This window comes from Drosophila serrata, unplaced genomic scaffold (genome assembly GCF_035046125.1).
Source record: "Drosophila serrata isolate PLE 108 unplaced genomic scaffold, ASM3504612v1 contig_373, whole genome shotgun sequence".
NCBI lineage: Eukaryota > Metazoa > Arthropoda > Insecta > Diptera > Drosophilidae > Drosophila > Drosophila serrata.
The window spans coordinates 470,779-483,728 of NW_028257271.1; the positions used below are offsets into that span (position 1 = coordinate 470,779).

At 40.0% G+C, this 12,950-nt stretch overlaps 1 protein-coding gene and 1 long non-coding RNA gene across 6 annotated transcripts; both read left to right on the top strand.

Moving 5' to 3' along the window:
- The first annotated feature begins 1,890 nt into the window (after positions 1-1,890).
- LOC147642681 (uncharacterized) lies at positions 1,891-2,714 on the top strand. The gene is made up of 2 exons (XR_015273161.1): positions 1,891-2,217; positions 2,589-2,714. It is a non-coding gene; the product is annotated as an uncharacterized LOC147642681 (long non-coding RNA).
- A 1,634-nt stretch (positions 2,715-4,348) lies between these two features.
- Positions 4,349-10,957, top strand: LOC110185384 (uncharacterized). 5 transcript variants are annotated; one of them, XM_086839426.1, is made up of 2 exons: positions 4,349-4,774; positions 5,437-10,957. In XM_086839426.1, exon 2 carries the CDS (start codon positions 9,420-9,422, stop codon positions 10,197-10,199), a length of 780 nt encoding a protein of 259 aa, XP_086695552.1. In that variant the 5' UTR covers positions 4,349-4,774; positions 5,437-9,419; the 3' UTR covers positions 10,200-10,957. The 5 variants fall into 5 exon arrangements, with proteins under 5 accessions (XP_086695552.1, XP_086695553.1, XP_086695554.1 ...); XM_086839427.1 differs by having other exon boundaries at positions 4,408-4,658; XM_086839428.1 differs by having other exon boundaries at positions 4,408-4,636.
- Positions 10,958-12,950: the final 1,993 nt, after the last annotated feature.

Consider the following 12,950-nt stretch of genomic DNA (forward strand, 5'->3'; position numbering starts at 1 on the left):
ACACTTTCTTGCAACGCAAGGTGTATACATTGTTTAATACCCATTCAAGGAGCCCATCCCGTCAATTGGCTCTACGTTTCCACAAGTTGCATTCCGCTTCGCCGCCTTGGAACGGCAATTTTCAAAATTCCCTTCAATAGTATATCGACTTCATGGATTATTATTTGAAAAGAGGACACATGAAAATGATACCTGCTGCTGCAGAGTATGGGGATCCCGCACGCTGCAACTACTTGGGCCACCATGCAAAATCATAACTGACGGCTCCGGAAAGGATTCGAAGGGTCATTCGCTTGATTCGCGACTGCACATAGGCCCACCTATTTAAAGGAATTTAATTGGAATATGCCTACGGTTCCGTCAGCATTTTTATATATTTTGCGCTGACATCGGGTAGATGTTTAGAGGCATTTTGGTGTGAGACGAGAACACGCAGTATCAACGTATGTATAGTTTGTAGAAACGCTACGCTTGAACTCTATCGTTTGCTAACAGTCGCATATGGATTAGATTCATCGCCGTTCTTAGATGTTTGAGTTATCAAGCAGCCCGCGAGTGCTATGCTGAAATGTATCCAAAAGCTGCTGTCATTCTTAATATACAGAATGTTGACATTCCGACTGGATGCGATAAAAATAAGGATCTCATTGCGTTCAAAGATCATTTAAATCTACTCTTGAGCGAGGCTAAATTCAAACTTCGAAAGTGCAGCTTAAACTGTAGCGCTATCTTAAAGTCCATACCACAGAAAAATTGTAAGTATCCTGCTGACGCTTTCTGTTCGATTTGTTAAAGTTTTGGGACAGAAAAGAGGCATTTTATAGAATTGACAATTGAGAGCTGCTAGTCAAAATGTAAATAAACATATTTTAACTCTTCTTCACGAAGCCACACTCTTGTCAATCTGCGGGGTATTTACTTGTTAATAAATTGTCAAAATATTCAAATATCAAAATAAAAAAGAAAACAAGAAAAATAACTGTAATAGCTGTTGTACGTGAGGCGATCTTAATGAACGTCACGTTGCATCTATTGCACTCTGAGATAAGCGGAATCAATAAGCTGGGCCTTTGGCCAGATGAGTGTTTTTCCGCAGCCTTGCGGTTATAATAGTCAAGTGAAGAGGCGCTTTGTCCGATATATACAGAAACTCCCACATAGCTTGTGTTATTGTAGCACTTCGTTGTTCTAATGGACAGGTTAGGTAACCAGGCGGCAGGAGGTTAAGTCTCCTTTTAACCGCTGCCTATATATCTTATCTGAGCCGATTACGAGCCAAAGAATTTGTCGCTTGGCGGAATTGGCTCGAATAAAATAGCGTAGAGCCGAAGAGGTGTTATTGTCGGGGCCTCTGTCACCGATACGCATTTGAAACTGATCCCTATAAAAATTTGTGTTAATATAATTACTCACAACACGGCACTTTATTACCTTATCTTCTCGAACAAATTCACACACAAAACTATTTTTGATAATCACTGCTTTTCTCGTTTTAATAATATAAAAGTTAATAACTTTGAGACACGCGTGGTTTTATGTTTTAATTTTGGCGACGTCCCAAAAACACAAACGTTTGCCAAGAGATGTAATAAAATAATGAGTTAGGTTTTGGGAATCTGCAAGCAGGTAGGCTGCAGTTTTGAGCTTTCCTTATCTAACTGTGTAATCATTCGATCGTAAATTATTGTGGTTGATCTTAGAACACTTCTTTAGCTGTAATGGATTGATTGCTTGTAAAAAGCCTACACCTTCGGTACCAGAGCCATCTTTCCTGGATGTAAACATTAACAGTCTGAAGCGTTGGACTCAATTGCAGACCGAGGTTCAAGGGTTGTGGAAACGCTAGAATTTAGAGTATCTCAGTACTCTTCAAGCTCGACCGAAAAGGTCACAAGATGCTAAAAATTTTGCAATGAACACCCTTGTTGTATTTAAGGAGTCTAATCAACCGCCAAGCAAGTGGGTGTTGGGACGGGTTAGGATCAGGATCCGTGTAAAAACCGCCATCAGAGTCTACTAGCACCCCATTACGAGAATTGCAGTGCTTTCTTCGAAGTGAACCGGCGTTAAGGGGGTCTAGTGTTTAGAAATATATTAGTAGCTTAAATTGAATATTATCAATCATATAATCGTACCTAGTTTAATGATCATTGGTGTCTTGTTTACAAGATAAAATCTTTAAGATCGCATGCATAGCCGAAAATGCAGCATGTATGCGTAAGTATAAGTACATCACGCGATCTTCTTATCTATAACATTATTTTTACCGATATTTTCAATTTTTCAGTCGTATAGGGAATCTCCTAAGTATTTTTGTTATCGTTTAACTTATTTTTTCGCTGATCTTGAACGATGTTATCGTACCCAAGCACCCAATTTTTAAGTATAGAAGCTAAAATTGGTTGCATTTATAAATTTAACCAAGCTTTCTTGTCTATTAACTTTCGAGGTTGGCCTTTACCGGTGCTTCAAGTATTATGAAATACCAATATATTAACAACAAGAAGTTTTTATAACTACTTTGTCTTTTAGAAGTTATCTTTTTTAATATTGAATTAATTTATTATTTATCTTTTATTTCATTGCAGGCTTTTCATATAGCAACGCTTATAAGGGAATATTCAGCAGTATCAAAAGCCACAAAATAATTTAAGCCTCAAACACGAATCCTGAAGTGTAAAAACCATTTAACAATAAAAATATTTATCATGACACATGTATTATATGACCTTCATTCGTCAAGCTCTTAAAAAACATATTATTTATTGATATGTAGGTGGAAGCGAAAAAGAAGTGTCAGAAAAAAGTTACTGTAGAATGTAATCATAACTACACAGCCGCACAAAAATAAGACCCACCTATCTATCCACCTAATCTTAATCTGCTTGTACGGATAATAATAATAAGCTCAATGTTTTTGGTACATAAGCTGCAATTATTTAGTATTTTGATAATAATATAAAAAATGATAGATTCTCGAAATAGCGTACGTTCCTTCTGTAGTCCTTCCTTAGGACGCAACCGTCCTAAAACGGAAATGCCTCCTTTTCAGGCCGCTATGGTTAAAGCGACCAATTGACGGAAAGATGAATTGGTGAAAATAGCGAAGGACCCCAAAAACATACGAGGAAGACGATTAAAAATATTAGAACGAATGAAAACGCCGATGGAGCTGATTGAAAACACCAAGAAACAAGAAAGGAAGCTTACTTTGGCAGGCAGTTTGTATACCCTTGCAGATAGATCTTCGATGACTAGGAATCAATTTAATATAAATTTTATACATATGTTTTTAAAAAACAATGAAGTAATACCTGCTCTCATTTCATTCACCTATAAAGCACCTATTATGATAAATGATATAGTCGTCCGATTTTCATAAAATTGTACACAAAATTGTAGAATAATATAAAATGGCTACATCTTAAATTTAATTATTCTGTTGAAAACGGAAAATGTTATCTTTTCCTTTCCTATAGCACCTATATGATATAGTCGTCCAATCCGGCCCGTTCCGACATATATATGAATGAGAGTATACAGAGACTAACTACAAAGTTTCATTCAGATAGCTTCAAAACTCAGAGACTAATTTGCGTAGAAACGGACAGGCGGACATCGCTAGATCGACTCGGCTGTTGATGCTGATCAAGAATATATAAAATTTATACGGTCGGAAATGTCTTAATCACTGCGTTGCAAACTTCTGATTGAAATTATAATACCCTGCAAGGGTAAATGCTAATTAAAGTTTTTCTAAATACGCTGTTATGGCTTTTTTTATGTGTAAGGAAATCACAAGGCAAACACGGTAAAGCTTTACGCAGAACTAGTGTAAAATCTTCCCCACCATTAAGGGCACTCCAAAAGTCTTCCAATTGTGCGGTACTCTGCTGAAGATCACAGAGTGTACAAGGGGATATCAATACGCTTATCAAATGTGGCATTGGATTTTCCTCTGCATTCGCATTGTACATCTTTCGGTTTTGCCTTTGCTCATCCACTTGCCAACGGTCGAGGCCTATACACACACAAGCATTCTAAACTTGTGCACATATTCCCGTACAGAAAAAAAAGTTCTCAGTGAACAGTGAAATTGTGTAACGAAAAAAAAGGCATAATTAATATCGGCCAGCCGGTATGCGCTTGTTGCGGGAATTCACCCTGCTCGCCGAAGAGTGCGCCGCTGTCACGATATTTTCGCTAATTTTTGTGCTATATCCATACACATTTTTTCTGTTCCCGCAATTCAATACAGTCCACTTCTCGACGCTCCACTGTGCCAATACAAACCCTACATATTTACATACCTACAGACATACAAAGGTATTCAAAAGTATTTACACTTCGACCATTGTCATAGCCAAATTTCTTTTAGTTCTTATTTTTGTTGTTGTTGACCGTATTCCCTGAAATTTTCTTTATTGCGTAGATTGATCTATGCAGAGGCAAGCCAAAAAGGAATTCAAAAGTTAACGGTTCATAGAAAATACTATAAGTAAAAGAATAGATGCACCTACAGTGTAATATTTAAACATGATTTGTTTTCGTCTTAATTTTAATGCTATTAAAATTTAAAAAATTTCATGGAAATCGGTCAACAAAAACCAGAATAATAACAAAAATAAGTTTGGCGGTGAAAATAATTGTGAATTTGTGTAAATACTTTTGACTACCCCAGTATATTAAGCAAGCTTCGCGCTATTCTGCGCTGAGCATCGATCTCCAAGCTATTACATACATATAGACACAAGCCCGCATAAGGGCATATCAAGTAATTAATTGTCTTTTTTTTCGTCTCCTCTTTGTGCTTTGTGGAACGGGTTAGGATCAGGATCCGTGTAAAAACCGCCATCAGAGTCTACTAGCACCCCATTACGAGAATTGCAGTGCTTTCTTCGAAGTGAACCGGCGTTAAGGGGGTCTAGTGTTTAGAAATATATTAGTAGCTTAAATTGAATATTATCAATCATATAATCGTACCTAGTTTAATGATCATTGGTGTCTTGTTTACAAGATAAAATCTTTAAGATCGCATGCATAGCCGAAAATGCAGCATGTATGCGTAAGTATAAGTACATCACGCGATCTTCTTATCTATAACATTATTTTTACCGATATTTTCAATTTTTCAGTCGTATAGGGAATCTCCTAAGTATTTTTGTTATCGTTTAACTTATTTTTTCGCTGATCTTGAACGATGTTATCGTACCCAAGCACCCAATTTTTAAGTATAGAAGCTAAAATTGGTTGCATTTATAAATTTAACCAAGCTTTCTTGTCTATTAACTTTCGAGGTTGGCCTTTACCGGTGCTTCAAGTATTATGAAATACCAATATATTAACAACAAGAAGTTTTTATAACTACTTTGTCTTTTAGAAGTTATCTTTTTTAATATTGAATTAATTTATTATTTATCTTTTATTTCATTGCAGGCTTTTCATATAGCAACGCTTATAAGGGAATATTCAGCAGTATCAAAAGCCACAAAATAATTTAAGCCTCAAACACGAATCCTGAAGTGTAAAAACCATTTAACAATAAAAATATTTATCATGACACATGTATTATATGACCTTCATTCGTTAAGCTCTTAAAAAACATATTATTTATTGATATGTAGGTGGAAGCGAAAAAGAAGTGTCAGAAAAAAGATACTGTAGAATGTAATCATAACTACACAGCCGCACAAAAATAAGACCCACCTATCTATCCACCTAATCTTAATCTGCTTGTACGGATAATAATAATAAGCTCAATGTTTTTGGTACATAAGCTGCAATTATTTAGTATTTTGATAATAATATAAAAAATGATAGATTCTCGAAATAGCGTACGTTCCTTCTGTAGTCCTTCCTTAGGACGCAACCGTCCTAAAACGGAAATGCCTCCTTTTCAGGCCGCTATGGTTAAAGCGACCAATTGACGGAAAGATGAATTGGTGAAAATAGCGAAGGACCCCAAAAACATACGAGGAAGACGATTAAAAATATTAGAACGAATGAAAACGCCGATGGAGCTGATTGAAAACACCAAGAAACAAGAAAGGAAGCTTACTTTGGCAGGCAGTTTGTATACCCTTGCAGATAGATCTTCGATGACTAGGAATCAATTTAATATAAATTTTATATATATATTTTAAAAAACAATGAAGTAATACCTGCTCTCATTTCATTCACCTATAAAGCACCTATTATGATAAATGATATAGTCGTCCGATTTTCATAAAATTGTACACAAAATTGTAGAATAATATAAAATGGCTACATCTTAAATTTAATTATTCTGTTGAAAACGGAAAATGTTATCTTTTCCTTTCCTATAGCACCTATATGATATAGTCGTCCAATCCGGCCCGTTCCGACATATATATGAATGAGAGTATACAGAGACTAACTACAAAGTTTCATTCAGATAGCTTCAAAACTCAGAGACTAATTTGCGTAGAAACGGACAGGCGGACATCGCTAGATCGACTCGGCTGTTGATGCTGATCAAGAATATATAAAATTTATACGGTCGGAAATGTCTTAATCACTGCGTTGCAAACTTCTGATTGAAATTATAATACCCTGCAAGGGTAAATGCTAATTAAAGTTTTTCTAAATACGCTGTTATGGCTTTTTTTATGTGTAAGGAAATCACAAGGCAAACACGGTAAAGCTTTACGCAGAACTAGTGTAAAATCTTCCCCACCATTAAGGGCACTCCAAAAGTCTTCCAATTGTGCGGTACTCTGCTGAAGATCACAGAGTGTACAAGGGGATATCAATACGCTTATCAAATGTGGCATTGGATTTTCCTCTGCATTCGCATTGTACATCTTTCGGTTTTCCCTTTGCTCATCCACTTGCCAACGGTCGAGGCCTATACACACACAAGCATTCTAAACTTGTGCACATACATATTTCCGTACAGAAAAAAAAGTTCTCAGTGAACAGTGAAATTGTGTAACGAAAAAAAAGGCATAATTAATATCGGCCAGTCGGTATGCGCTTGTTGCGGGAATTCACCCTGCTCGCCGAAGAGTGCGCCGCTGTCACGATATTTTCGCTAATTTTTGTGCTATATCCATACACATTTTCTGTTCCCGCAATTCAATACAGTCCACTTCTCGACGCTCCACTGTGCCAATACAAACCCTACATATTTACATACCTACATACATACAAAGGTATTCAAAAGTATTTACACTTCGACCATTGTCATAGCCAAATTTCTTTTAGTTCTTATTTTTGTTGTTGTTGCCCGTATTCCCTGAAATTTTCTTTATTGCGTAGATTGATCTATGCAGAGGCGAGCCAAAAAGGAATTCAAAAGTTAACGGTTCATAGAAAAGTACTATAAGTAAAAGAATAGATGCACCTACAGTGTAATATTTAAACATGATTTGTTTTCGTCTTAATTTTAATGCTATTAAAATTTAAAAAATTTCATGGAAATCGGTCAACAAAAACCAAAATAATAACAAAAATAAGTTTGGCGGTGAAAATAATTGTGAATTTGTGTAAATACTTTTGACTACCCCAGTATATTAAGTAAGCTTCGCGCTATTCTGCGCTGAGCATCGATCTCCAAGCTATTACATACATATAGACACAAGCCCGCATAAGGGCATATCAAGTAATTAATTGTCTTTTTTTTTTCGTCTCCTCTTTGTGCCAGAGCGTGTACAAGCATCTGCACTTACACATTTCACAGCTGAACAGTGCCGACGAGACAAAATCCGCCACCTATTACTTTAAGGAAATTTCGTGTACCAAGAATTTAAAATTATCCGAATTTTATTTATCCTATTTTCATTTATATCAAAGAAATACCAATTTACACACATACATCCATACATTGGGCAAGCTTTGCGCTATTCTGCGCTGAGCATCGATTTCCACAATCTACTTACATATGTTATGTACATATGTATATTGGGCAAGTTTCGCACTATTCTGAGCTGTGCAGCCAAACTGCCTTCAATTTAGCCGCCGCAACGGCCGTGTTGTTGTTGCCCTTTAGTTTTTTGGGTCCCTCACTCACCACTGCTTTGCCGACGGCTTATCTCAGTGAGCTTTTCTCCGCGACCAAATACGGATGTTTTTTTTTTTTAATCTCACCTTCCCGGCGTTTAAATAATGAAACATCTGCGGCTCATAACTTTAAAAACTAACAAATAGTTTAACATCCATCAATAGATCCATAATTTGAATTTGATTAATTAATTTAAGTTAATTAATGTTTAATTCAATCTTTTCAACTGAGCCGCCGCAACGGCCGTGTAGTTCTTGCCGCTTGGTTGTTTTGAGTCAAGCACATATGCACTGCTTTGCCGAGGACAAAGTTGAGTTTTTCTCTCAAACAAAAGCCAAGGGTTTATTTCGACCATTTCGAATCCGTGATTAATAAATTTGACAACAATTAATTACTTCCGACCAATAATCCGAATACGGGTTCTATCCACAACTCGTGACCAATTTTCTGAGCTAAATATTACCAAACCTCCACGTCCGAGTTACGTAATACACACCAAATATTAAATGAAAAATACAAAGATTTTAATTCCCAAATTCACTACTATTCAATATTAGCCCGAACTACCACCCATAATATATATATATATATATATATATATATATATATATATTCGAACTACCACATATATATATATATATATATATATATATATATATATATATATATATATAAATATATATATTCTAAAATACAAAAGAATTTTAATTTCAAATTAAAAAATTATTCCCATATTTTAACCACGGCCGATTCCGTCAATCCGTTTGGGAAGATCCCAGGCCGCATCTCCGCGACCCTCTCCGCTTAAATTAAAGTCTACCGCTGTCCGCTCAAGAGCAAACAGCTTTAAATACTTGCCCAGGTCCATCGTCAAGGCCCACTCGGTCGACCAGAAAAATGGCTCAAATCGCCATCGACATTGCGTTGGGGAAGATTATTGCCACGACAGACCGTGTGAGTCAATTTGAGGCAAAGATCCACACTTTGGGCGCCCCAGAAACCACCCAGCCCTCTTCTTACACGTGTCAAATGCGTCGCGACCACATTCGGGCACTGTGGGAAAAGGTGAATTGGTATTACGATAGTTGTTCTGAACTTATATCGGCATCCGGTGAGAGTACCACCATCGGGCTGACGCTCCAGTCCAGATATGAGCATTGTTTTTCGGTCTACGAAAGATGTTTTGCCGACCGCCAAGAGTTGATGGTAAAGGGCGCTTCTCAGTCCGTGGCGGTTAACCCAAACACCCGAAGTCGGCGGGTTGTCGTCTGCCACCGGTGGACACAGAAATTTTCGCTGGTGACTGTCTTCGGTGGCCCTCGTTCAGAAAACTTTTCACTGCGATATATGTTCACAATTTGAGTCTCACCCCACTTACTATCCAAAACAAGTGACTATGCGCACGCCATTGTTTCCAAAGCCCCGCTCACCAATGAGGGGTTCGTCACAGCTCAGAAGCCTCACCGACGGCTTCGAGAACCGGAGGTTGTTGGCCAACAACCAGTTAAAAATCCTTTTCAACATTCAGGCTATCCCCCAAGAGTCCGGAAGCGCGCTAAGGGAACTGCAAGGCACTATCCAGAGTTGTCTAGCGGCATTAGAGATGACCGTCATTCAGCTCGAAGCCTGGGACTGCCTCCTGGTGTACAGGGTTTCCTCAAAGCTTCCCAAGCTCACGCTCTCCATGTGGGAGCAATCTATCCACAATAAGGACAAAATTCCAACTCGTACGCTGGAGGCCATCGACGACGTTACGCCTACCAGCTCAAGGCATTTTCAGCCAAAGTTGGCGACTCCGAGGGCCCCAGCCCTCCCCCATTCTTCCGACTTCAGGGTTACACCAACTCCCAGAAGGTGTAACCTGTGTTCCAGGGAAAACCACCCCCTACATAGATGTCCCCGTTTCCTCAAAATGACCGTAGTCGAACGATCAAATATCGTCCAAAGAAAGCAACTCTGCTTGAATTGTTTGGCACGAGGCCATCAGCAGCGGGATTGCTCCAGAGCCCACTCCTGCCTTACATGCCGCAGACGGCATCACACCCTGCTGCATCCCAGAAACAGTACCTCCAGTGTTCACATTGCTCCTGAACCTTCCAGCTCAGTAACCGCACCGATCCAAAGGATATCCGCGTTCTCCACGCGAATCAGCACTCCCAACGCGTTCAATTATTAAGTACCCTACGACATCAAGAGCAGACGTTCCCGAGGTATTTTATCCTACCCATGCCGAGTCTGCAGCGGAATCCATCCGCTTCGAAAATGCCAAAAGTTCCTCAGGCTTAGTGCTGAGAAGATAGTCAGCGCGGTGTCCACCAACCGCTACTGTTCTAACTGTTGCAACTGATGCAAGACGTGCAATCAGCATCCCCATACGCTCCTGCATATGCCTGGAAGTCCAGTTTCCGCACCCCGATCGCAGCATCGGATGACTCCGTGCTCCCGCGTTATTTACTTACTGCTCTTCTAAACGATATATTTTTTCCAGTCCGCTTCGAGAAGATGCCACCGCTTCGCACCACGCGAACGCTCTGATCAGGGGTCCAATACAACCAATGCAGGTTGCCCCCGAACTTCATTCGCTACTGACGTCGACGTCCCCTCTAGGATCCTGCGCCTCTCCCCGGCACTCCTCAGCCACTCCACGGCCTTCGTGCACCGCTCCTCAGCTGCACTCCGGTGCGCATAGGCAATTTCCGTCGCTAGCCAGGACACCCTGCAGAACACGGCAGAATTTATAAAGGACGAATATGTTGTAACCCGAGTGATTGCAAGATTGCACTTATACATATTATATTTACAGTATTACATTTACAGATTTGAATTTTTCCTCTATATCTAACGATCGTTTGTATGGCAACTATATGATATAGTCGTCCGAATTAAATTGTGGAATTGTATGTGCTATAATTATATTTGTTATATGCTGTTATATCTGTTCTGTGTATTGTTTGCATTTTTAATTGCCACAAATAAGTACTAATATTAGATATCTCGGCCTGAGCGCAAGGCCGCCGCTGGGAAATAAATTAATTGTGAATTTATTTAAATTACTTTTCGCTAAATATCGGCGTTTAATTCAGTCGTTTGGATATGCATAAATTGTGAATTCATTTATATTATTCGTTGTGTTTTTTGCTTAGACCCAAAGCTCTTGGTATTTGCCTCGCAGTATAGTTTTTTTTTTTTATTGCATACGTACACTGCTGTGAACCCGATACGGCTGCATATATATTTGTGTGGCAAATTGTTGTTCTTCATTTTTTTGTTTTTCGTAGCGGAGGCTCAGTCCCCGCGTACTCCTAGCCCTGTCACTGCTTGACAAGGCAGCAGCTCGGCTCGACGAGCTCACATACATTGTTGCTAAGGCGGCGGCTCCGTCCCCGCATACCCCTTGCCATGCCAACTGCCTTCATGGGCAAAACAGCTTGAGCAGGCATTTCTTAACCAGTGCGACTTAACTTGGCCATATATCAGCTCTCCATTTTAACATTATAGGAAAAACAAACGATACGCTAGTGTCTCAGAGTCTGATATTGAAGGGGCTTCCACCCCAATACGGGCACCCGCGTACTTCTACCCCAATACGGGCACCCGCTAAATCCTCAGTAGGAATTATGGATCCAGACCAGGTTAAATCTCGGCGGCAAGCGGCAGTAGCCGCATATTACAAATTTAGGAAAAATGTTAATAGCTCTCGCCATTACCAGGCGGTGGTCATAATGAGGAGTAAGATTAGAGGCCCTGACGATGCGGTGATATCCTCGTTCGGCACAATATTGCTTTTCGATGCGATTATAGACCGCCTCGATTTCACATACAGTGACAAGCGACAGATTCAGGTCATCGAGCAGGAGATGGGCACCCTCAGACAGAGAAGCCTCACGCCTAAAATACTATGACGAGGTTGAGAAAAAGGTCACCTTGCTCACGAATAAGGCAACTATGTCGTACGAAGTATCGGCGGCAAGAATTTTGTGCGGAAAAATTCCGGGATGATGCGCTCCGCATTTTTATTTCGGGCCTCAAGCGCAGCCTCTCCGATGTCCTTTTCTCGGCAAAGCCGAAAGACATGCCAACTGAGTTGGCATTGGCTCAAGAGGTGGAATGAACCACGAAAGATACACAGGGATAGGATGCAAATTCCAAAGGCACAAGATCGCCAACAAACTTCCAATAAAGGGCACCCCCAAGCAAGTGCGGGCAAAAACCCACACTTCACTAAACAACACAAGGATCCGGTGCACTCCGCTCCGCACAACGACAGGCGTCGTGAGAACACGCCAGCTCCCATGGAGGTTGACCCTTAAATGTCTAGGATGCTTCAACCATCTCAAGCGCCGGCCTACCAAAACAGGAAGCCGGCCGGGTCCGAGCGATCGGGCCCGCACAAGAGGCAGAGGGTTAACCACATCGCACAGGGTTCAGACGAAATTAAAGAAAAATACACCGCCGCAGCTTCAAGTGCGGTCCTGGAAATAAATGACGGTGCCATTTATGAATATGATTCGGACACTATTAATTTTTTAGGGGAAAATCCCTGCTACCCGTCATCAGACGAAGAGTAGATATGAAGCTTTTGATAGACACGGACGCGGCAATAAATTCCATCCGTCCATACGAGGGATTGAAAGGCGTTCGCCCGGTAGAAACGCCATTCACGATACATTCGATCCATGGCGTCACCACCATCACTAAAAAGTGCTATGTCTCCCTATTAAACTTGAAGGCCACTTTCTTCATTGTACCAGATTTTTCCTCCTTTGATGTCATAATTGGCCTAGATATGTTAAAACAGGGGCATCGCTTTGTCTAGCTTCCGGCCACCTCAAATGGGGCTCCGAAGTAGAAAAGTTAGAATTCCAATCGTGCCCGACGTCAATTTTACCAACATTGATTGCTCAGACGCGCCGCTTCTAGCTAGAGA

What these genes read in the sequence shown, in the direction of transcription:
- LOC110185384 (XM_086839426.1), top strand. Translation starts at nt 9,420, where the DNA reads ATGCGCACGCCATTGTTTCCAAAGCCCCGCTCACCAATGAGGGGTTCG.